Below are 25,366 nucleotides of genomic sequence, written 5' to 3' on the forward strand. Positions count from 1 at the left end.
CAGCCAGTGCCAAATACCTCCGTATGAGATTATAAGGTGATGTGATTTCGGGCTGCTGCTGCTCAGTGTTAGCAGCTAGTGCTTAGGTTGTGACTTCTGCTGGTCAGTGCTCTCCTCGCCCTGCCTGGACCAAGATTATGGCACTCCCATACTGGTGATGGCACTGCAGGCAGAGCCCCTTCCTAACCCTGATACCATGATGACATGCTTTAAATAAACTCACCTGAAAGCACACCCCAAAAAAGAAAAAAATATGATTTTTGCTAAACTAAAATTTTCTGATAGAACTGCACTGGGAAGCAGTCACACGTCGTGTTTTGTCATGAGACCTCACGTATCAGCAACCATCGGCAGACTGGGAATGCACCACTGGAAAGCCCCCTCCAACTCCCAGCCTAAATCTTAGCAGAGCTCAGAAGCAGCTCGCGTAATGTGGCCAGAGAGATTTAAAGCTGCCTCACATCAATAGATCTTGTGCTTGTAAATTACAAACTCTACCCATGTCAGGCACATTTAAAATCAATGGGGAACCTAATCTCCGTTCCAGTTAGGTATTGATTTAACTACATTGACTTAAATTCAAATATAGTAAATCAACAGAGCTCCCTAGCATTGACACAAAAACACAGGTTAAGGTACTTCTATCAGTGTAGCTTGTCCTAAAAAAAATAATTTTAGCAGGATTAATTTTTTTTTGCCCGGGTTTCCCTCTTGGTATGTTTGGACAGTCACAAGCAGGGAGGTTAGTTCCTCAAGACATATAAGAGGCAACAGCATCGCTGAAAGGAAGAAACCTCTAGGAGAGGCTGGAAAACCAGAAGGCAGTACACGCCGCTACATCCTGCAAAGCTCGGCTGTCCCTGTTTGCATATGGCCATGTGCATAAATAGGCATATGAATTCCACCAGTTTTCTGCCAGACTAAAATGAAGTAACTGAAGCCACTTGCACAAGCCGTCTGAGGCTAAATCAAACCATCATGGGACCTGGAAAGGACTGGATTCTGTGCCAGCTTGTAGTGGAAATTTTTTACTGGGTCTGAGGCAAAGAATATTAATAACAAAATCAGAAGAGTGGATGCATACAAATGGTAGCAATGCATAGTAAGAGGCAGATTGTTTCCTAGCAACACAGGCTTTAGGCTGCTTAGTTTTGGTTAGCATTTTCTAATAGCTGCATTTTTTATCTGTACTGCTGCTCACTTGCCTACCTGTGCTGAAAGAGAGAGAAAAAGCAATAGAGAACGTAGGATAGGATCCATCTGTGCTAGACTACATGTCTGAAGGTGAGATCTCTGTGTGTGAGGGACTTGCCAGCTCTCTGAAAACTGATGGGCTGAAAGCGCCTCTTGAGGTGCCCATTTCTGCCACGTGTCAACTAGCTCAAACCTGGACCTTGTGCTTCAGGCAGCTAAGCCAGGGTACACCAGTTTCACCTCCACTGTGCTCTGGCACTTCCCTCCTTCCCTATCTCCATTCCCTAGTACCATGTGCTCCAGGAATACCCCATGGCTAATTCTGCTCTCAGTATCATCAGCAAGAGACCCTTGACTTCACTGGTAATAGGGCAGAGCCCTTTTATTTATTTATGGATTTTGTCTGTGGCTTTATTTACACCATGTCCTCAGAGAAAAATGTAGGACACCAGCTTGTGTGTGTGTGTGTGTGTCCCTGTGTGTGTGCATGTATAGGTCTTGGCATATTGGGAGCTCTGCTTACCTATTGTAAGGTAAATAATTAACGATTGTATGTCTGTTAGTAACCTTTTCTGAAGGTGTTTGAAAAATGCCTTGCACTGCTAGGGTGCTACAAAAGCAATTCCTAATAAAAACCCCAACCATTCCTTTAGACAGTATCTGTGACCAATATGGGCTTGACACCAGTGTCAACTAAAGGTCTGATCTGGGGTTTCCACACGTACACTTCGGGACCAGCTCCTTAATCAGGCTCACAAGCTCTGCTTTCTCCATACAAACCCTGTTCACTTCTCTCCAGCCTGTCAGCACTTCCAGAGCTCAGCCCCTCTCATCCTCCTGGAGAGCTCCATGCATTTTAAGTCCAGTTTCCTTTCTGCAAGAGGAAAGAATGTGAAAGACGCTTTAGAGAGCACGTAAGTTTTCACGCTGTCCTTAACTCCTCTGTGCTGTGGGAGAGGAAAAAAATCACCCTGTTCATGCAAATGCTGCGGAGTGATTGCTGTAATACGGGGTGGCGGAGTCAGGGAGAGCAGCTGCTGCACCCCAAATGATATGGGCTTGCAGTCCTGTGCCCTCCAGTGATCTGTCTGCAGCTCCAAGTATTTAAAGCCAAGGACCAGGGCTTTGCCAGTCCATGACATCTCTAGAGTGATGGCACCAGCTCCTCTGTCTCACCCCCTTTCCCTATAGTTTGGGATCTCCACAGCCTTCCCCTCCCCAAGAGAAAGGCTGTAGAATAAATCTTACTAGACACCAGAGAAATCACACAGGAGAGTGAATCACAAGAAGTGCCCAGCCATGAGAAAATCTTGTGCCAACCCTTGCACTTACTAGGACAAAAGCAGCAGATCCACATGATGCGAACCCACTGGAAATAAAGCTTCATTCAGTCCATGGGACTGGCTGTTTATGTCTGACATTCAGGTTTTATCTGCCGTGAAAAAGTGGCTGGGTAAGAGGAAAGCAAGCAGGTTTTTGACATACAAAGAAAGCAAGGACTGATTAACTGAAGAGGGAGAAGAGATTTCATTTATTCAGGTTATTTAAAACTCTGCAGTCTTTGTTAACAGCTGCTCAACTTGAACAAGCAACCTCTCTCTGAAGGAGTCAGCACTGCTCCTCCTTCACTGCAGAGCTGGGAAAGTGCCCATCCATGTGCGTGAGTCATCCCGACAGGCCTCCAACAAAGGCTGCTCTGGCTAGGAGGAAAGCGTAAGCCCCAAACTCTTTGCTTTTCCTGGCCTAAGCTGTAAGTAGATGAGAGGAGGGAGAGAGGGGGTACAGAACTATTTATTTCCCTTTCTGCTTAGGTTTAGAAAGGCTAAAGAACAGAAAGAGTCTGCGGGCAGGGACCCAGAGGGACAAATGAATGCGACTAGACAAGGAGACCCCCAAACCCAGCGATGTGCTTTAAAACCTCAACCTACCTTACCTGCCCTCACCAAGAGAAGTATCTCCCATCTTAAAATTTTCACAGAAGCTTTGGCAGGGGCATGTGTCTACCCACTGTGCAACTGACTTCAGCAACGATTTTTGTGGGTGTGTTAATGGTGGCTCCACAGTAACAGAACTGAAAAACACAGGACAGGGACTTAATGCCAAGACAAAAGAGAGGGGATGCTGCAAAGTGGAGAGTGCTTTCACACTCCTAGAAACCCATGGGAGTAGAAGGCACCCAAAAGTCAGGGGTGCTGACTGCCACAAGCCATTTGCTAAGATCACGGGACTCCCTCTTCCATGGGGTAAAACACGTGGCAAAGTGGAGGGGACAGTGTTGCCACACCTGCTCATAAATGATGTTGATAATGTGCAAATAATGGATTTTCAAGGTGGTATTGAATGTATTTATTACTATTTGGCAACATTTTGTTTAATTTTGTACCTATAATAAATCCTGAAGGTAAGCCTTGGATTGTGTCTGTCTGTCACATGAGTAAACATACTGAATGTACAATCAAATGAATTAATGAGTGAGGTGATACACCAATGAAGCACTCCTCCTCATGGTAGAATGCATCCCATCGAAAGCAGTGGGGCTTTCCTACTAGCTTTTACAGTGTAGAGAAGACCAACAGACCACCTGTGGTTCTACATCAATGCTGAGAGTCTTCCACCTCTACCCCTTCACTCTGTTCCACCAGGAGCCACGGTGGATAAGCACTCTTCAGCACAGGGGGAGGAGGCTGACCCGCTGAAACCTCTGCTTATCTCCTGGCCAGACTGATTCACTGTTTCTCCGTACCCCAGGGAATTCCTGTTGGTTTGGCTCATTTCCTCACTTTTCACTTTTGTTATGACTGCAAGTTCTTTGAGCAGATCTTGTCTTTTTGCTCTGTGGTTGAACAGCACTCAGAGGAATAACCTCTGGGCATGAGAACAGGCCAGGAAAATCCCCAAATGATAACCTGGGAAAATCCAGAGCTGAAAATCCAGCATATGCCTTTCTTCAAAGGGTAGGCCCATGGAAGAGATTGGTGCTGCAGATGTGTCTGCTAAGTTGGCCTCAATATGCTTCTCGGTGGAGTGGGACTTGTCCCTTGTGAGCCACCAGAAAGCAACGAGTCTTCTGCAGCAGCTCTTCTGCGAACACCTCACGGATTCCCCTCCTGCTTCCAAAGAAGCGAGGAGTCCCTGCAACATGACTGATTAACATCGGAGTGTGGAGAGACTTTACAACACAAACCGCCTGACTGCACAAAGCTCCCGTGGTAGGATCCGTGGAGATAACGTCCCAACTGCCTGGACCCCAGGACCCTGCCCTGAACAAGAAGTCTTTCAGACTCCATAAACACGCGTAGCTGTCCACAGAAGTGATAGCTATTCTTTTAGAGGCAGCTATCTGGACCCAGGTCATTAAAACCAGCACATCACACAATAAAAAATATTGGCTGCCTGAAATACCTCTGAAGACCTGAAGTTGTCACTAAGGGAGAACAGTGCAGTTGTCTGTTCACCAGCAGCACAGCCTTCCTCCTCTGCACCGCTGGCCTTTCCCAGTTTCAGTCTGGAAAGGTGAAAGGGGATTTCAGTGTATCTATTCAGTCATCAGCTGATTAGCTGCCAACAACTATGTTAATTTTCCCTGGTTGTAATGGGCCATTTAAGGCCCCAGCCAATGACCAGGGAAGCTGCTGGAAAGACTCCCACTGATTTCAATGGCTGTCCAACAACATGCAGCCATATACGCCGAAAATTAAACACAGATCCTCCAAATTCGCTTCACACAGGCCACAGGACTGTCCTCTGTTACTCGTAATTATCATTATTATTGTCATTACTGGATTTGAATTAATGCCCGTGAGTGCAGTTGGACAGAGATTTTTATTGAACACAAATTCTGCCATTTAACTAGGACTTTCTCAGAACTTAAAACAAAGGAGAATGGTTCCAGATGCTGTTCTTTTCCTTTTGCAACCCCTACAGCTGCTGACCAGCTATGGTGTCCACAGCAAAATCTGCATTTCTTTTAAGTGAACTGTAAAATCTGTCCAAAAATTCTTTACATACTGCAACAAGAAAATAAAAACCTTAAGTTGAACAGCAGAAACTGGTAAAGCTGCCAAAGGAATGTTAACAAGTTAGCTAAAGACAGGGATCATTAACACTTAAAAAAACCCCACCAAACTGCTCTGTAGTTTAAAAAAAGAACTCTAATTTCATCTTTTAGCTTTATAGATAACGGTGGGTTTGTGGGAAAGGAAATCATTCTGTCAGCTCTGCATGTATCCCATTAACACTTTTTTAATAAAGGGAGCTCAGCATCTATCACCACTTTGATCTCAGTTCAATAAAGTGTTGGTTTTAACATGGACATTTAATTGTGTTTAATCACCTTCTGCAAAAATCAATTTAGTTGACATGATACTGACCAGGACTGGTCAGCAGAGATAAGGAAGAGCTATGTTCTAGCTACTCCATCCTATTACACTCATCTCTAAGCAGGCAACTAATTAATGTGGTTATCCTCATGACACCCTTGGGAGGAAGGGAAAATGCTACTCTTGGTTGGTTGGTTTTTTTTGGATGAAGAACTCAAGAAACAGTAAAATTAAATGACTTCCTCAAGGTCATAGAGTAAATCTCTGACAGTGCACAGAATGAACTTCTTGTTTCAGGCTGGCACCCTCACACCTAAATCAGTTCTTTGCCTAAAATTAAGACACCTGTCACTAAATAACCTGATGCGGATCACGACCATATTTTGGTAGTCAGCTCTTCTTAAACTGCTGGTTTAAACACTGCCCACTTTTGTATTGAACTTGCCCTACAGAGTATAAACTTCATGCCAGTGCTCAACGAACACAAGGTTTTCCACCCAGAGCACAAAAGTGAATTTCAAGCACATTTTACCATGGAGCTTGCTTGGAAGGCTCTGGGATTGCCTCCTGGCACTCTTTGTAATTCATGTCATAACTTAGATCTGCATTATTAACCATAACATTTTATATTTACAGAGCATCCTCCAGCCAAGGATCTCTATCTATTATTAAAACCTTTCAACATTCCTGCAAAGTGAATTTGACATAATTTAGGAGATGGAAAAACTGGGACATGGAGAGGAAAAAAGCCAAAAATTTAAAAATAAGTTATTTGAAGATTTTTCTATTATTTTCCTTGGAAAGAAATCATTTGTATGTATGCTTAAAAGTTCTCAGACATGGCAAGCGTAATAAAGTTGTTCGGCCAATCATGACCATCATATATGTGCCTAGAGATGATAGTGCCTGATACAGTCTACAGCAATTCTCAAAACAGCAATGAGAATATTACATACTTCTTGTTTTATTAACACAGACTGTATGTGCAATTATCTGTGGCATGTGCTTATTCTTACTCTAAAGAAAATCATACATATTTGATTTTCATAACAGCCAACAAAGCCTTGTCAAAGGTGACTTATGCTAGTTTTGTGCTCTAGCTATGAAGTATGTTTGTTGTGTTTAATTAGCCTATAGTGCCTCCTTACTCCTTTCAAGAATAATCTGCCATTGGCAGCAGAGAAGAACTGTACCGGAGCAACTTGGAAGAGGTTCATGTCTTCAGGACAATGTTGCTTTCAGACAAACTGCGTCAGCTGGAGTCATTGGCTGATTCCCGCAGGATACTTCAGCGTGGGTCAGCAGCTCATCCAGTGAACACTGATCAATGCCCCAGGTAGGGGTTGGAGGTTTGGTTGTTTCAGGTTATAAGAAAAACAGATTTTTCCTACTTTGTGACTCAAGTTTGTGATGTGGAGTGCAATAAAGGATAGTTTATTTTGCAGGCACTCCAAAGGTTTTTCAAGAAAAGAGAGAAAGAAAACTAATATTCCTGTCTTACAAGCAAAACCAAATAGATGTTTAATATGATTTATGTCATCTAAAACATGAAAAAAATCTTGGGATATTCTCTAATAAGCACTCTGGTGTAAGTAAAAAAAAATAAATCTGGCTTCAGCTTTACTGCAAACCTACTGAGCTGCCAAACAGACTGAATGTTGCAGATGAGTTGTAGCATTGCAATTACATGCTGCGTTTATGCCACCTACAGGCATTAATACCAGCTTTTCAACAGGTTTGCCTGCCAAACTTTCTATGTACTTCTTTTTTGGACTGCTGTGAGAAGACTCCATAGCAGTCAGCCCTGACCTTCGACACATAAAAACATTCTGTTCAGCTTATTAAAAATTAACACAAGTATTTAATTAATCTGATCTACTAACAGAACTTGCCTCTTCCCTATCACTTAGGTACTGTGACTATGAAGCAATGAGGATACTGAAATCAACTTTATCAAGTGCCTTTTGTAATGGGTGGCAAGTGTTACAGCAAACCCAGAAATAGCCTACAGCCTGCACCGAAACCCAGCAACTTAGGGGGTGATATACAGACAGACCTCCCAACAGCATGTATTCCTGTGCCCAAAATAAGCAATGCAATGAATAATGATGGTGTAATTACTTCGAGAGATTTAAGCAATGAGCTGGAAGAGCCTCTTTTTATGCAAAAAAAAAAAATCTCATGGATGCTTTTATGAAGGCAAGCGATGGGGATGGAAGTTTTCCAACAGAGATGTCAGCATGTCCAGTAGGACTGGAGTAGACTGTATAGCCTCACACCGCTGTCCTGGGGAAGAGGCTATTTTCAAAGCCGGGGGGAAGTGCCACGTGGAGGACCACTGTCCAGGTCCCCCCCGCAGCCAGGCTCTCCCGCAGCTTTCCTGAGAATCCACTCCACTGGCTTTGTTCACACCCCCAGGCCGGAGATGATCACAGGCCACGGTCTTGCAGCTGCCATCTCTAGCCTCCTTGGAGCTTAATTTCCTGAGAATTAAGTCGGAACACACACAAGATAATTAAAGAAGTTCTCTCATCCTTCTTTCCTCACCCCAAGGGACATTTTATAGTATATACTATTTACCAGCTGCAAAACAGTCTGTTGTTCAACAGAGACACTTGCTTCCACTTTAAATAACTCGGCAGATGTTACTGCCTTTTTGTCGTAATCTCTGTGATTTTCCTACAGTCAGCCAGCTACGGACAGTGCCAGGGGGATCCATTTTTGCATTCAAGCCTCTCAGGCTGCCTGCAACTTCTCAGTACAAAAGCAGCTTGGGCGAGCTCACTTTGTACTGTGCCAACAGCTGGTCTGACGGTGGCTGGTCTGGTTTTTGGATGCCCAAGAGATGTGCTACAGACTGGGAGAGAAGGGGCAGCTCTGACGCTGTGAAGGTTTGTGCCACTGCTTTGTCAGCTGGGAAATAATACTAAGAGGTTTCAGCAGAGTACCTGGCTAAATCAGAGGTGAGTTTGTTGCGGGGGAGCAGGGTGGGCTCATTTGTTGGATGTAGGTACCTGGAGATGTGCAGAACTCCAGTCACAATGGGGCTGGATTTTTCTCCTGCTTTTGACTCAGAGGGATAGCTCTCCCGGAGGCGTGAAAGACTAAATTCTCTTGCATCCTGAATCCAGGCTGCTGCTTGAATCAGTGTTCGCCTCCTCTACCCCACCTTTAATAAACAAGCATATTAAGGCTTTCATTTACTTACAGAACTGCTATAGCAAACAGGACAGCCTCTTCCACTTTGTTTTAGAAGTGGGTTGTTCACCCCATCTCTCAGCTCACTCAAGCTCACTGCAAACCCTGAGCTTCCCATACGCTAAGGACACTAGCCAAAAAATAGGAAGGACACAGACAGACAAGGGCTTTTCGCTCCTCAACATACACTACTGGCCATCACAAACCTTCGCCGAGGCATTTCTTGCCTGCTTCCACTCAGGTTTGCTTACACCTGGGAGGAACATTAACTGCTTTAGATGAGATAAGCAGAACTTCTGTGTCCATCCTGACGTGTCTGTGGCACAACTGGAAAATAACTGTGGATGTGCTTAGTTGTGTAGGAGAAGTTAGCAGTGTGGCCACAAGCACTTTTTGAAGCACAGATTACACATACTGGTTTACGTTCTAATTACCAGTATATTGCCACAAATGGTGCAACAGGTATTAGGATTTGGGGGAAAGCCCAGGAAAAATATTATTGGTTTCTGTATTGGGGGCTTCTGTTGTTCTTTACCCTCTTATCTTCAGTGTCTCTTCCCAGACTCCCCCCATCTTTTTTTTTGCCAAAAGCATCATTTCTATCTTATCTTCTACAACACCTTTCTCCAGTCCCCACAGGTCTCTCCTGTTCCCTCTACCCTTCTTCTCTTTTCACTCCTCCGTTTACAGGAGGAGGCAGAAAGGAGCTACAATTTGGACAAACTTCAAAGGTATTGTTTTCAGTTCTACAAGTTTCACCTTTATCAACATCGCGACCATCTCCCGAGCACGACGGACCGCTGGCAATCTGAAGTCCAGCCTTCGCTCAGACTTCAGCAAGCCTGGTTACTTAAAGGAAGATTGTCCCGCCACTTAAGATGCCCAGGATCAGTTCTGGGACACAAAAGCCCTTTGCGACTCCGGCTTAAATCCTTTCCCCTCTATGTGATCTTGATTAATTCCTTTCACCTTCAACATGTCACATATAAAGCAGGATAAGGACATCTTTACTTCAGAATGAGACGGTACTGCAGGGCGTTTTAGACTCGCTAAGGAAATGAGAGGCAACCGTGCACCCGAACGTAAGAAGTGCCGTCACCTTTACAGCGAGAGCCGCACATCGGGGGTGACCTGCACACGGAGAACTTTGCTGTGCCCGTTGCAGGGCCACGCGAAATCGGAGGAGCCTTCAGCACGGTGACGGCTCTGGCCAGGATGAAGTGAGTTCTGTGTCAATGATCTTAAATTCCCCCAGGGTCAATCAGGAATAATTCATTGCTTTTTTCTTCCTGTGGTAATGCCAAGATGGATTTCTCCAACAGAAGTGCGACATAAGGAGACACGGAGCTTTGCTTTCAGACCTCGGTCATGCCTGGCTAGATTACGCCGAACCGGCGCTTCAGCCTGACCGCTTCGCTAATAACGACAGCTTTTGGATAAAAAAAAAATGCGTACACCGCCTCCACGTCCTTCACTGCCTGCAGTTAAGCCATGAGGGATGCCGCTGGCGTAAAAACACCACACGCGTGAAGCAGCCCCGTCGGCCTTCCCCCATTCCAATCTCTATTTTCGCAGCGGTTGGGTCTGCCGCCGCTCGGCCCGTTCCGCCCCACCGACTCCCCTCAGCGGCCGCCCGCCGCCACACTGCCCGCCCTCCGCCCCGTTGCCATGCGAGATGACGCCACTCTCCCCGGCTTTTTTTTTTTTTTTTTTTTTTTTCTTATTGGCCGCTCCTCCCGATGACGGCGCTTCCAAGCGCGCCTCTCCGCCATTGGTTTGCGAGAGAGCGCGGTGCGGGCTTCCATTGGCGGCCGGGGTGAAAGAGTCGGAGCGGGATTGGCTGGGGGCGGGCCGCGGCGCGGTGCGTTGTGGGACGGCGGGCGCGCGCGTGGAGCGGTAACGGGGGAGGGGGCGGGGTGGACTCATGGCCGCCATCGGTGTCCACCTGGGCGCTACCTGTGCCTGCGCCGCCGTCTATAAGGTGAGGGGATGAAGGGTTGGTCTCCTCCTCCTCCTCTCCCCCGCCGCCGTCGTGGCTCCCTCGGGGGGGAGGGAGGTCCTCGCCGGGAGGAGGGGGTGGGCCGCGGTCATCTCCGTTCCCTCCCGGGGGTCAGTCAGGGAGGAGAGTCCTGAGGGGGCGCGGGGTGTCCCGAGGGACGGCTCACCCGTGGTGCCTCTGCCCGCAGGATGGCCGCGCCGACGTGGTCGCCAACGACGCCGGGGACAGGGTCACTCCCGCGGTCGTGGCTTTCTCGGAGAGCGAGGAGGTGAGGCTCCCCTTCTGGGGGGGGGGGGGGGAGGGCGGGGGAGCTCGGTCTGGCGCTCACTTGGTGTTTGTGTTTTTATTTTCCGTTCAGGTCGTTGGCTTAGCTGCAAAGCAAAGTAGAATAAGAAATATTTCAAACACTGTAGTGAAAGTAAAGCAGATCCTTGGGCGAAGGTAAGAGAACAGGTGCGAAAGGGAAAGTGAGAAGTTTAGTTTTTCCCCATAAAAGCGTAGTCTCAGCACTGATAGCGAAGGCGTTTTAATCCAGTGTGATAGTACTTAAGTTAACCTGGCATCGACAGGAGTGTGTGTCATAACTTAAAAACTCATTACATTATGAATTTCGTACTCTACATTTCATTCCAGGAGTAAAGAGATGCTAGTATTTTATGTCTGAATTTGTCTGCAAAAATCAAATTGTGACACTTAGTAACAAGTTGCATATATGCTTTTGATATATACTTGAGTTTCTCAACTAAAACGTCTTGTTGTTACTTGGATGTTCTCCTGTGATTAAAATCCACCTGGTTTTATTTGCATGAAACTTTGTATGTCTTTTATTACAGTTGTGAAATGCATTGATGTAATGCCTGTTGTGATTCTTCAGTTAGTGGAGATGTGATGATCTGCACTGGCAGTTACAGCAATACTAGAACTAAACTTGCTGGCTTAGGTCTAACATTCGAGATGCGACAAAACGTTTCAGTGATAACTAGCTGTGTGTTACAGCTCTTTCATTAAAAGGCGTTGACAAGATGATGTCCATTCTGATGTATTTCTCAGCACTTTCCAGATGCATAACTTTACATAGGGAGTAGAGGATTGAGGATAATCAGCTTACTGCTATCATGTTATCTCAGTCAATTCAACAAAAGTGCCACTGAAGTATTTTATAATGATTATTGGGGATAGCACATTAAAACAATGCGTTGGTTTTTATTTTCCCTTTTCATTAACTAGTAGGTATTTTTTCAATGATTAGTTTGGGGAAAGGAGCCTGAAAGATACCAGCAGGCAGAACTGTTGGTTTTTCTTCTCCTGTATAAATGTGTCCATAGAGTGGAAACAGAGATTTTGGTTGAAGTATAACTTAGATATGCTGTAGATGTTATAAGGAATATCAGCAAGATGAATTTCTGCAATTACCCTTGAACGTATGATTTATTTTGTTATTTTGAATTTGTCTGGACAGCTCTGGTGACCCACAGGCAGAGAAATATATTGCAGAAAGCAAATGTTCAGTGAGTATGATCTAGGTTTTTTTGTTGTTCCCAGAATAACTTGGATTATCTTATACTTTTCTTCTTGGCATTGTTTGTGCCACACTATGTTTATGTTCTGTAGTGATCAGCTCTCATTGTATGAGGTCCATTTGCTGCTATATAGAAGGTTTCTTTTTTTATAAAATAGAGAACTTAACCGTGTTCTGAGATCTGCCATCATAATATAGTTCAACAGAAAAATGATATGTATCTCTTGGCTGTTCTCAAAAGGGATGATTCTTGATATATTTGGGTAATAGCATGGTGTTTTAGTGCTGGTAGAGCATGCTCACATTACAGCATCTTGTGATAAAAATGCTTAACCACTTGATTTAATCTCGGTATTTAATTTGGATAATACTGTGCTTGTTACTAGAAACCTTTTTGTAAAACGAGAAAAGTTATCCTGGAAAGTACATTCCTAAAGAAGGAATGAGTTTTTTCTCTGTTTTTTGACCGTTTGTATTGACATGCTTATATAAATAGTTGTTATTTTTTTTCTTATGGAATATAAGCAGGAAAGTACTTTTGTTCTAAATGTTGCTTTAGAAACAAAAAAGATAGTCTGGAGTCTTTAAGTCCGTATGAATGTCACTGTCATGTCTGTTGGATAATACAAGTTTTTTTGTGATCTTTGATAAGCATCTTGGAAGCATTTATTCTCTTGTAGTAGAGTACTAACACAGAAAGTATTTACACAGTCCCGTGCTTTTTACTTCAAACAAACTAAATTAAACACTTTTTTTGTTAATAACAAAATTACATATCTAACAAAGTTATGTTGGTTTTGCTTACAGATAATTGAGAAGAATGGTAAACTTCAATATGAAATAGATAATAAACTTATTAACCCAGAAGATGTGGCAAAACTGATTTTCAGTAAAATGAAAGGTATATAATAAGTATAATCATAACATGTTTTAGTTTTTTAAGCTATCCTCATATTTTTAAGATATGGTATGTTGGGGTTTTTTTTTGCTTTTAATCAACATGTTCTGCCTATGTTTATAAACAGAAACTGCTCAGTCTGCATTGGGTTCAGATGTAAATGACGTTGTTATCACTGTACCATTTGATTTTGGAGAGAATCAGAAAAATGCCCTTGGGTAAGAGGATTAAGATTTTTCTGTTATTTAACATGCCTAAAGCAGACCGGCTGGCAGATCAGCAATGGGAGTTCTCCTGCTGGACTTCAGCTTGCGACTATCAGTCATGACATTGGGATGTTACTTGAATTGCGAAAATATAAAAGCAGGAGCTTAAATCCTGACTTTAGAAACTTTTCATGGAATTCACTGTTGTGACCAAAATGAAATTCTGAATCAATTGAAGTGAGAGGGAGTTTTGGTATCATTAAGGATAGAATGTCATTTCAGATCTGGATCTTCAGTGTCCCCTTTGAAATATTTCTCAGCCCTCCTACATAATTTCCCATCCTTTCATACAACAAGTGGTATTACATGACTTCTTTGAGGACTGTTTTGTCAGAGAGCAGATATGGAATACACACCAGTATTCTACTTGGAAGTTCTGTTTGGAAAAAGTTCTGCTGTAAAAAAGTTCCTCCGTATGAAAACATAAGTAGACTTAAAGCTGTGCGTAGTTGGCAGCATCTGTTTCTACTTTCTGGTATGTTCTGTTTGACTGGTACTCCGAGAGTTACTGAAATTTCAAGGAAACATGTAAAGAAAATGTTAGAAGTGAGGTGTGGTAACGTGATTGGGAAGTAAAATCAATTTTCATAGCATTCTATGTTTTGAAATAATGTACCAAGAACTGTAATGCCACACTTGAAAATAAGTTACCAAGTTTGATTGAGGGTGGGGGTTTTCATCTAGTAGTTGGGGGGGGGCGGGAGGGGGGAGGTCTGGGTTTTATGGAGTATGTAGGCTGATACGTCAGTGTTTTCTTTGACAATGAGCACACAGCAGATCAACTACCTGAAGAACACAGTAGCAACTGAACTTCTTGATACCTTTCTTTTCCAGTCACTTTGCTTTGTTAATACCATGCTGTAACCAAGTTCTGAGTTGGTGACATATGTAGTTCAGACGAAATCTTAATAGTGTGTGTGACTATAGTGAAATCATTAAAGTAAAATGAAATGCTGTTATGCCTTATCACAGGGAAGCAGCTGCAGCTGCTGGATTTAATGTTATGAGATTAATTCACGAACCATCGGCTGCTCTCCTGGCTTATGGAATTGGCCAAGATTCACCCACTGGGAAAAGGTAAAATCCTAATATTTTACTTCTTAAATGTAAGCTGCTGTACTTAAATCCTGAGAAACCTTAAATGAGGGAATGCTGTGTTGCCTTAGCAGTCCATACAAAATTAATGATTTGAGGCTTGTTTTTCTTTTTTCTCTCAATAAAGCCAATAACAATTTAGAAGTTGTAAATCTGTAGTGTTTTAAATCCCTTTGTTCTGGTTTTTAGTTTTTTTAGAATTGTCTTTAAAGATTTGTCCCCAGATTCTGTCTTGCTCTTCAGTGAGCTGATTGGCTTTAAGAAAAATACATCCCTTCTCAAACAGGTTTTGCCATAGCTGTTTTTTAATTGTGGGAGATGGGGTCATTTTACATATGGTAGAAGAACTAAAGCTGAGTTCCTGGGTTCAGTACATGCGTTGAGTTTCCCTTATGAATATTCAGATAATTCACAAGATTTTCAAAATAGCATAGACTGCCATCAGTGCAAACAGATGTCTTGTCTTTTTGCTTCTTGGTTGGTATTTTTTACCCTTCTCATATAATTCTTGCCTGCAACCTTGACTGTAATGTTCAGTTCTCAGTTGTGTTGTAGAAAAAGCATTGGCTACTCCCACTGTATGAAATAGACTAATTTTGTCCTTTAGGGAACTTGTCAAGTAGTCAGTGGTACTAAGGTGCATTAAATACAAACACCTCAAATCAAATTCTCGTGACAAAACTGATTAAAACCTGCAATACATAATATGGTGGTCATCTTTTTAGAAAGTGTGTCACATTAAACATAATTTTAGATGACTCGTATTAATACTTCTTTCTTCTTCTTCTTTTTTTTTTACCATGGCAGCAATGTGTTGGTTTATAAACTTGGTGGAACATCACTTTCTATCACAGTCATAGAAGTAAACAGTGGAATATATCGTGTGCTTGCTACGAACACAGATGATAGCATTGGTGGAGTTTGCTTCACAGAAGCTCTGGCGCAACACTTAGCTTCTGAATTTCAGAGGTAGGTTTTGAATTCCAAGCATGTTGCTGTTAGGACAGGAACTTTGTTAACTGATCCTTGCTTTCAAAGAAAATTCATACTAGTTTGTCAGATCTGGCAGACTGTCTGCATGTGAAATGGCTTAAGTAAAGTTATTAAAGGAACAGTCAGCTGTTGGGGGCCAAGGAGGAAGGCTGGGAAATATTTGGGTTTGGGTAGGTGTTGCCTGAAGTTGATGTTGAGCTATAAGGGCTCAGCTATGAACTGTTCTGTGTTTTGAGTGATGTATGTGACTACAGGCTGCTCACGTCCTTTCAGTCACAAATTTTTGGGTGACAGGGAATTCACCTGTGTGGGTTTTGTTTGGTTTTCATGTTGACATGAAGGACTGTGGAGGGGCTTGGGTCATCAGACTGAAGTCTGTATGGCATGTCATCCTATGATGAACAAAAATGAACAAATGCATTACCATTAGCTCTAGTGAACTTGAGGTGATCAGCTGCATACTGTCAGAGGGAGACTTTGGATGAAACGTACTATTTTTTTTACCTGTCTAATGTTGGTGTGCTATTTCTTCTTAATCTGTGGTTAAAATTGGTTAACTTGCAGGCCTTCTCTTGCTGTTCCTTGCAGTCACTTAACAGGATTTGTTCAGCAGAGAGACTTAAATCTGTATGATAAACACTAGTGCCTGAGTTCAGGGTGCCTCTACACAGTGTTCTTTAGTTGAAATTGAAATGTCTACAGGAAAGAAAGTTCAATAGCTTTAACCTGTTTTTCCTTTCAGAAAGTTAGTGTTATCATTCAAATGCCTGCCTTTCTGAAGTGATAATCTCTTTTTTTCAAATGTAGGTCTTGTAAACATGACATTAGAGGAAATCCCAGAGCCATGATGAAGTTAATGAACAGTGCTGATATTGCAAAGCATTCTTTATCAACCCTGGGAAGTGCAAACTGTTTTGTAGATTCATTGTATGAAGGATTGGATTTTGATTGTAATGTGTCCAGGTAAAGCAAATCTTGAAGCTACTGCTTTTATATAAAACTATGCTTGAAGTCTTTCTAGGTGGTATTTAGGATGTTCAATAAGCTTTGATATTTTTTTTTGGTGGCATTAATTTTAGAAAGAGAAGTAAGATAGAAGACCAACTTGCTTGCTTTCAGCTTTGTTTCATATTGATGGTTCTGTTCTGATGTGTTCTGTTGTACATCCCTAATGGATAGAAAATGAAGTGCAAAAAGGCACAAGGAGACCCCATCTTTAGAGTCTGGTTGTTGATGAAAGGGGAATAGATACTGTAATTACTCAGGGTGGTTTTCCCTTTCACGCCCCCCCTTCTTGTTTTTGTTGTTGGATTTTCCTTAAAGAAAAAGAAGACTTTTGGACTCTTTCACCTAAATGAGCTCCAAAATGATAGGACTCATGGAAGTTTTCATGTTGCCTCTTTTTGACAGCTGGAGTAGAACGCTGTTTTCTGTCTCTTTGTTCATACTGCTGTGTCCTACTCTAAGTATTCTCTCTCTTGGGATGATCTCTTATTGAAATGTTTAGCTAATTTTGATTGTTCTTCCAGTCAGCAGCAGCTTTAGCAAAATGAAATAGACTTTTCAATTCCAGAACTGTGCATCCACTGCTGCAGCAGCCGGATCTGGTAAAATAAGGCACGGTATGTTTGCAATGTGAGAAGTGATGCTGTATAACTTGTTCTGGCTCAGTTTTGGGTAAGGATGCTGAGTCCTGTGGTGTTGGAGAAGTTGACTTGCTGTATTCATACAGAGTAAAACTTCCTCTTCAGGCTTGAAAGAGCTTGGAGCAAGCACAAGTTTTTCAGTTTGCTTAACCTACTCCTTGTGTGCAAATCAGGATACAGCGTGATTTGCCTCTGAAAATTCAAAAGGCACATTTGCGTCTTTGTGTCTCCATTTTAAAGATGGTGAAGCACTTCCAGGATTTTTGCTGCTTTTTTTCCACGTATGGGTCAAGATTACAATACTGGTTTTTCTCTAGAGTACGCTGAAGAAGAACGTATGTGCGTTCCGTGTAGGTGTTAATGATGGAATCAATAGCACAGATATTTTCACAACAAAAAAAAAAAACCCTTAGTACCAGTTATAGCTAGAGAACCAAAGTATATTCTAAAAATGATTGTTCTTCCATTTCAGGTATTTGTCTGTAATGGATGAGATGACACTTCTTGAATTTTTTTTTTTTCTAGGGCCAGGTTTGAACTTATCTGTTCTTCACTTTTTAGTAAATGTGTAGAAGCAATTAAAAAGCTCTTGCAGCAAGTTGGATTTACAGCAGATGATATTAATAAGGTAATAATAGAAATCCCTTGTCTGTATGCTTTATAACTCCACAAGAAGATTTATGGGGCCTGTTTTTCTTGCAGACAGATTATTTCATCTTGTGTTTAAGCATTTTTGGTTCAGATCCAACAAAGTATGTAGACTCAAGATCTTTAGAACTCCTGTCTTTGCTTTGATTTCTGTTACTTGAAGTTAAGTATAAGGTAGAATCAGAGTCAATGATGTGTTTTTGCTGCTGCAAATTGAGTAAATGGTAGAGGATTTGTCTCCATTTGGTGTGTTTATGTAACTCTTAATAGAGCTGAGGACTACCTTCTTTAATTTTGTATATAGACTTTCTTCTGCCTTCACTGAGCTTTGGATGGGGTTTGACACTCCTGAAGAAAGCCTCAGTTTTGACTTTTGTCCTATGAGTTGAACAAATTGCTTAGTGTCTACTTGGTGCCTTTGGTCCTCCTTGTTAGCTTAAAAAACTTAGGAACACATTAGATGCCAAACCATAGAGCGCTTTAATACCAAAGATGCTGAGTAAAATAGCAAGCTTTACTAGTTTCATTCAAATGTCTTTCTTGCTTTGGTATAAGAGAGTAACTTCCTCTCAACTCCTGTGCATCTGTGTGTGACAAATAGTAGTGTATTTATCACTGGTGGAATTGGCACATAAATTCTGCAGCAAAAGTTAGCTGGCAGTTTTAATGATACTTGATGCTATTTCAGGCTCTTAATTAGGTTTGCAGTGTCACATCTGAGTTTCACTGGTAGGATAATGAAGTATCCCAGGCCATTGTTTAGAGAATGTCTTTTGTTTTCTGCTGGCAGTATTTTTTAAGTGGCCCAATGACCTGTTCTCTCAGGCCTTAATTTTTTTTTTTTTTGGGGGGGGGGGGGGGGGGGGGGGACTTTAAATGTAAAAATAACTGAAGAGTTGTAAATTAGGTTAATTTATGTTTTACATGAAGAAAGGTGGGAATTAGCTTTGTTTTGAGATCTGGTTGATCTCAATAAAGTTACTGTAACAAGAGAAGGGTTTTAAGGTTTTTTTTCTTGCACAAGATCAGTAAGTGACACCTTGTTGTCAATGACATCCCTCAGGCTTTGATACCAGGCCTAATACCATTTAATGTCTATTAATAACATGGATGATGGGGTAGCGTGTGCTTTCAGCAAGTTTGCAGACAGTACCAAAATGAGGGGAGCAGTCAGTACCACTGTAGGTCAACCCCTATTCAGAGGGGTTGAAAAAGGTAAGGGAAATTTATATAACAGAATAGAATATTTCAGTTGGAAGGGACCTACACTGATCATCTACTCTAATGGAGAAGAATATCACAAAGATCAACAAAGGCAAATGCAGAGTCTGTGATGGAATAATCCTGTGCAGCAGTACAGGCTGCAGTTGCTAGAAAGCAGCTTTGCAGGAAAAGATGTGGGGGTTCTAATAGACAGGAGGTTTATTTGCTGCAGAGGTATACTGCTGACTGCAAAGGTGGCCAGTTGCATGCTGGGCTGTAATAGCAAGGGTATAGCCATGGGTGTAGTAAAGTGTTTGTTTCCCTCTTTGACACTTAGCCAGAGTGTCCAGATACCATCTCATCATTTTTGGGCTTCACAGGAGACAAAAGATTTTGACCTACTGGAGCCAGTCCAGTTGGAAGGCTACCCATATGGTTTGGGCCAAGAGAGCTGGGTTTGCTCACCTGTAAGAACAGGCTCAGGGGAAACTAATGCTGCCTACAGTTACCTCATCGAGACAAACCTGACTTACCCCTTCCTATAGGTGCACGATGGAAGGCTGAGTGGCAAGCAGCACAAGTTACAACATGGGGAAATTTTAGATTCCAAGAAAAGAATTTGTAGCGTGAGGCTAATCAAACACTGAAACAAGGGCCCACAGAGTCTGTGAAATCTATATCTGTGGAGACAGGGTCCTGAGCATCCTGTTGTAACCGGACCTGTTCTGGGCAGGAGGTTGGACTAGATGATGTCTGGAGGTCCCTTCCAACCTGATGTTATTTTATGACGAATTCCTCAATTTTTAAAATGTTACTTCATGTAGCTGGCAATTAACTATAACAAACACTTTTTCAAGACACCATTTCAAACTTGGAAACTATTTCCTTTGGTTTCTCAAATGAAAAAGTAACAGAAGGCAAGCAAAGATGGCATCAATTTTTCTTTTAATAACTACAGATGATAAAATATCCCAGAGCACTTTGCATTTCTGTATTGCAGGTTGTGACCTGTCTGTTTTATCTGTCAGAAGAAAGATATGAAATCATTAAGGCTTGTTTTCCAGGTAGTTCTGTGTGGTGGGTCTGCTCGAATCCCAAAGCTACAGCAGTTGATCAAAGACATTTTCCCAACTGTGGAATTACTGAATTCAATTCCTCCAGATGAAGTTATTCCCATTGGTGCAGCCATAGAGGCAGGAATTCTGCTAGGGAAAGAGAATCCTTTGTTAGAAGAAGAAACACTTATTGAGTGTTCTGCCAAAGATATTCTTCTTAAGGTAAGGATAAAATTATTTAACTTTAAAAATTTTACTGCTGCAATGAATATACAGCACTACTTATGCATGACTGATGTTAGAGAAACAGTATTGTTTCATTATTAGTTCTGTAAATGGGCTATAGATCAGTAAGTGGTAACAGGTTTATTGACAAAAAAATTGACAGGAAAAGCTGCTTGATTTTAAGGGGAGACAAATTGTGTGTTTGCTATGTTGTAATAGCTGGACTTTTTCATTTCTTTATAGGAATGCCAATTTTTTGTTTTACTTGTGATGGTAAATGTGGCAGAGAACATGAATCTTGGATTTCTTTTCTTATGGAGCGTTGTTGTAACACTCAGCTCAGTAAAGTACTTAGAGAAAGGCATGAACTTTTTTTTTCTTTTTAAAGGGAGTAGACGAGTCAGGGGCTGACAAATTCACAGTGCTATTTCCATCAGGGACACCATTACCAGCTCGAAGGCAGCACACCCTGCATGCTCCTGGAAACACTTCTTCTGTATGCCTTGAGCTATATGAGTCACTGGGGAAAAGTCCCATGAATGAAGAAGGTAAATTTGCACAGGTGAGTGTATACACATTCATATGCACTTTTAATATCAACCACTTGGAAAGCAAGTGGATCTGGAAAGAAGAAAAACCACCAAAAACCACCAAACCCTGAAACCAGTCCCATCCCTACTAAAACTTCTTGCATGTCATTCTAATTTTGTAACAATTCTCTGGAAACGGTCTTTAAACATTTTTCTATAAATGTGTTATGAAGTATTGAAGCACTTTTTAAAGAAACTGAAGTTTCCCTTTTGAATTTGTAAACAGATGGCTGGGTTTGACATTTGGCACTACTGTAGTAAGCTCACCTGGGATGAGAGATCATAACCAGTCATTCCAGTAGTACAGGTCTCCAACATTTTAGAAATAAAACTGCTGGAGATAATGACATAGCTAGTGTATGTACTGTTGATTGTATTTTGATCTTCCTAGGTTGGACAGGATCTTGGTATTAAATACGACATTTGATTTTTCACAGTGGTAAAATGGTATGATTAAATCTTCACCTGATGTAAAGATATTACTCAGGAGTCAACCTATTGAGAGAATACAGCTTGTTTGAAACAGTGATGATGTGCTTACCTCGGCTTTAGTGCACTTAAAGCATCAGGGAGGGGGCAGATGTGGCTGAAATGGATGGAATACTTGAGAAAATTGTTATTCTGCCTTAGTCCTGCCTGAAAATCTTCAAGGGGATAGGGAAGGGATGTTACCTAATAGTTACAGAACTGATCCTAAGTAAAGGAACATGCTCAGCTCTTACTGTAGTCTGTGGGAGGTGTGGGTACTCTAGCTATCTTGGTGATAGACTCTGGAACGAAACCACTGAAACAGTAGTACAAATAGCTAAAAATACATAGAGCTATACTACAGATGAATTAAGTCCACTGGGGCATGCTTTGATGTTGAATTATTAGTATGAGATGCTAAACAGAATGAATTGCACACTTTAGCTATTGTGTCGCTTCCATTAAACTGCTGTGCAAGAATTTACAGCACTTTATAATTTAACTTTTTTTTTAAATAGGTTGTGCTCCAGGATTTAGATAAGAAAGAGGATGGCCTACATGATATACTAACTGTTCTCACTATGAAAAGGTACCCAAATATTTATTGTTCTGCTGTTTAACTTGCTATGTCACACTTCTGACAAGTGGTCTTTTCTCCCATTACAGAATGTTTAATTTTGTTTTGAGTGATTTCAGCATTTTATTGCTTACAGGGCTGTGCCCTAGCAGGGGTAAATTCTGTAGGAATGTGGTTTTTATGTGGTATCTTCTGTGCTTTCATTGTTTGATTCCTAAAGAAATAAAACTTAACACAGTTGTACAGATGATTTTTAGCAACTTTTGAACTGCTGAACAGTGTAACCATGCTTGAGAGCAGTCAGGATCTCACATTTCCCCTGGAAGGGGGTCAGGTGGTTCTGCTGAAGGCCCACACTCTTAGCAAAAACTGAAGTAGAATCTGTCTTTATTAAGTTGCTAAGTAATCCATGCAGGACTTCTCATATGCAGCATTTGTGATGAAAACCTGTGGCCCTAGCCTTTCAGAGGCAGGGTGGTTAAGCATGAGAAACAACGCCACAGGAAATCAGGCTTCATAAATCTACTTTTTACAGAATTACTTGTTTATTATGGGAAAACACAAAGTATCTTATGGTGGGGTGGCGAATGGGGAGCACATGATGCTGAAGAAGTTTGTCTAACTTCCTTAGGCCTTAATAGGAGTGCTTGGCCTCATTTGAATAAATAGTTTATAAAGATATCAGAAGGTGGAATTCTAAGTAGTCAAAGCACGTTTGTCTTCCGAGAACTGTCCTGAAGCTCATATTGCTTTTCTAAGTAATAGGAAAGTTGTCTAGATGTTGCTGAAAAGCTAAATCCCTACTTGCTACTTGAGTTAAAAATACTTTGTTTTCTTACGTTAATTGTGTCGTGGTTTAACCCCAGCCAGCAGCTAAGCACCACACAGCCACTCAATCACTCCCCCTCCTCAACTGGACAGGGGAGAGAAAATATAACAAAAGCCTCATGGATCAAGATAAGAACAGGGAGAGATCACTCACCAGTTACTGTCATGGGCAAAACAGACTTGACTTGGGCAAAAATTAATTTATTGCTAATCAAACCAGAGTAGGGTAGTGAGAAATAAAGCCAAATCTTAAAACACTTTCCCCCACCCCTTCCTTCTTCCGTGGCCTAACTCTACTCCCAATTTTCTCTACCTCCTCCCCCCACAGTGGCACAGGGGGATGGGAAATGGGGTTTGGGGTCAGTTCATCGCACGTTGTCTCTGCTGCTCCTTCCTCCTCAGGGGCAGGACTTCTCACTCTTCTCCTGCTCCATCGTGGGTCCCTTCCCTGGGCTGCAGTCCTTCAGGCACAGACTGCTGCAGCGTGGGTCCCCCATGGGGTCACAAGTCCTGCCAGCAAACCTGCTCCAGCCTGGGCTTCTCTCTCCATGGAGCCTGCTCCAGCGCGGGCTTCCCACGGAGTCACACCTTCCTTCGGGCATCCCCCTGCTCTGGCGTGGGGTCCTCTCTCCCCAGGCTGCAGGTGGAGATCTGCTCCCCCGTGGACTTCCCTGGACTGCAGGGGGACAGCCTGCCTCACCAGGGTCTTCCCCACAGGCTGCAGGGGAATCTCTGCTCCGGTGCCTGGAGCATCTCCTCCTCCTCCTTCTCACTGACCTGGGGGTCTGCAGGGCTGTTGCTCTCACGTGTTATCACTCCTCTCCTCCTCCTCCCCCTCCCTCACTGACCTTGGGGTCTGCAGAGTTGTTTCTCTCACATTCTCACTCCTCTCCTCCTCCTCCTTCACTGACCTTGGGGTCTGCAGGGTTGTTTCTCTTGAATATTCTCACTCCTCTCCTTGGTTACTCTTCTGCAGCAGGTTTTTTCCCCTTAAATCTGTTGTCCCAGAGGCACTACCACTATCGCTGATGAGCCTGGCCTTGGCCAGCAGTGGGTCCATCTTGGAGCCAGCTGGCATTGACTCTGTTGGACATGGGGGAAGCTTCTAGCAGCTTCTCACAGAAACCACCCCTGTAGCCCCCCCTTCCCTGCTACAAAACCTTGCCACGCAAACCTGATACAAACTGTCAGGTGTATTAATGCTCTATTAATAGACTTCACCTGAAATACCTTCTTAGTCAGAGATTTGCACATAGCATTCATAAGAAAAACGTCTTGGGGGTTATATATACAACTGTGTAGTGCAGAAAACCTGCATTATTTTAAAGGTCTTTTTAGTAATATTGAGGTGAAAAAGATAGGGCAAGTTCACTAGAACACATCTGTTTCTAACTAAATAGTACGTGTTGTATGTCTGGATAAAGTAGGAGTCAGTATTGTCTATGATTCTTGGATTTTGAAAATTAAGGTTTTCCTTGTTGAAGGAGATCCTTGGTATTTAAAGACTGCTACTTTTTAAAAGTCGAGTTCTCATGCTTTGAGAAGGTGTGCTTATCTGTTGGTTGCTGTTACTCGGAGTTCTCAAGATGAATATTTTGAATAATATTACTGCATATTCTATTTACAAACCTCTACTAAATAAACTTAGTTACAGTATTTAAACATGTTCCTGAATCTGTTCCAGCATATGTAGAGAAGACACATGCTTTAATGGACTGCAAGAAGTGCATATCTAAATACTCAATAAACTGAACTTAATTTCATTAATCAGTTTCATCTACGTTGAAGCATGTTCTTCCCTGGATATTTTGATGCTAACCTTTCTTCCTTTCGTCTCCATGAAGACTATTGTTTTATCCTCTCTGGAACATGCAGTAACATACTAAGTATTGTGTTGAGATAGTCCTAAACATCCCTTTCTCTTTTACCTAGGGATGGGTCCTTGCATGTTACCTGCACAGATCAAGATACTGGAAAGTGTGAAATCATCACTGTTGAAGTGGCATCATAGTCACTTCTGAAAGACGTTTTTCTAAGTTGAGTTTTGTCTCTTGTTGGTTTTCTGCCAAAGTGGTGCCTCTCTCTGAGATGCCTTTAATGATTCTTAGAGGACTGTAATAAACTGAAGGAAAACATTAATTTGCCACCAAGTCTGTTTGGAGTGGAAAACGTGGTGCAAAATGTTAATCAAGACACGCAGACAGCAGAGCATTGAAGTGCAGCACCTGATTTAAACAATGCAAAGGGCAAATCCCTGTGCCTGTGGTTCAGCAACAAGCATATTGCATATCTAAAGATTTTTTTTTTCTTTGGACTAATCAGGTTGTCTACCCATTCAACCAGTGTATCTGTGGCTTCAACAGCATAGCATTGAACCCGTGAGAGCTAGACTGCTGAAAATCCACTCTCTGATAACTGTACCGAATTGTACTGTAATCCTGTGTGGCCTTGACGTTGCCTGAAGCTGTGGAGGTGATGCCCATTGGTGCTGGCCTTTTGAGTGGGATTTTTTGTTTTTCTGGAGTTACTGTAAGATGGTTTTGTGGTGTTGTCTGAAAAGCGTGTGTAAGGGTTATACGTGCTTATTTATGTGTTATTAATAAAATACGGTTTTTACACAGATCCTGGCATCCTCCGCTCTGTGT

General features: G+C 42.2%; 2 protein-coding genes and 1 long non-coding RNA gene across 4 annotated transcripts in view; 2 read left to right on the forward strand and 1 right to left on the reverse strand.

The window, feature by feature from the left end:
• ELAPOR2 (endosome-lysosome associated apoptosis and autophagy regulator family member 2) overlaps positions 1-25,366 on the forward strand; it is a 355,914-nt gene that overhangs the window by 87,941 nt on the left and 242,607 nt on the right. The window lies entirely within an intron of this gene.
• LOC126044438 (uncharacterized) lies at positions 7,675-9,856 on the reverse strand. Its single transcript, XR_007507668.1, has 3 exons — positions 9,471-9,856; positions 8,528-8,682; positions 7,675-7,996 (listed from the first exon to the last, which is right to left on the reverse strand). It is a non-coding gene; the product is annotated as an uncharacterized LOC126044438 (long non-coding RNA).
• Positions 10,574-25,330, forward strand: HSPA14 (heat shock protein family A (Hsp70) member 14). Of its 2 annotated transcripts, none has more exons than XR_007507667.1 (14): positions 10,574-10,692; positions 10,898-10,978; positions 11,069-11,151; positions 12,170-12,218; positions 13,037-13,130; positions 13,255-13,345; positions 14,366-14,470; positions 15,296-15,457; positions 16,289-16,444; positions 17,653-17,755; positions 20,043-20,255; positions 20,696-20,820; positions 21,835-21,905; positions 24,654-24,711. XR_007507667.1 is itself a non-coding variant. In XM_049814102.1 (14 exons), exons 1-14 carry the CDS (start codon positions 10,636-10,638, stop codon positions 24,730-24,732), a joined length of 1,518 nt encoding a protein of 505 aa, XP_049670059.1. In that variant the 5' UTR covers positions 10,574-10,635; the 3' UTR covers positions 24,733-25,330. The 2 variants fall into 2 exon arrangements, 1 of the variants encoding a protein (XP_049670059.1); XM_049814102.1 differs by having other exon boundaries at positions 20,647-20,820; positions 24,654-25,330.

This window comes from Accipiter gentilis, chromosome 11, assembly GCF_929443795.1.
Source record: "Accipiter gentilis chromosome 11, bAccGen1.1, whole genome shotgun sequence".
Classification (NCBI taxonomy): Eukaryota; Metazoa; Chordata; class Aves; order Accipitriformes; family Accipitridae; genus Astur; species Astur gentilis.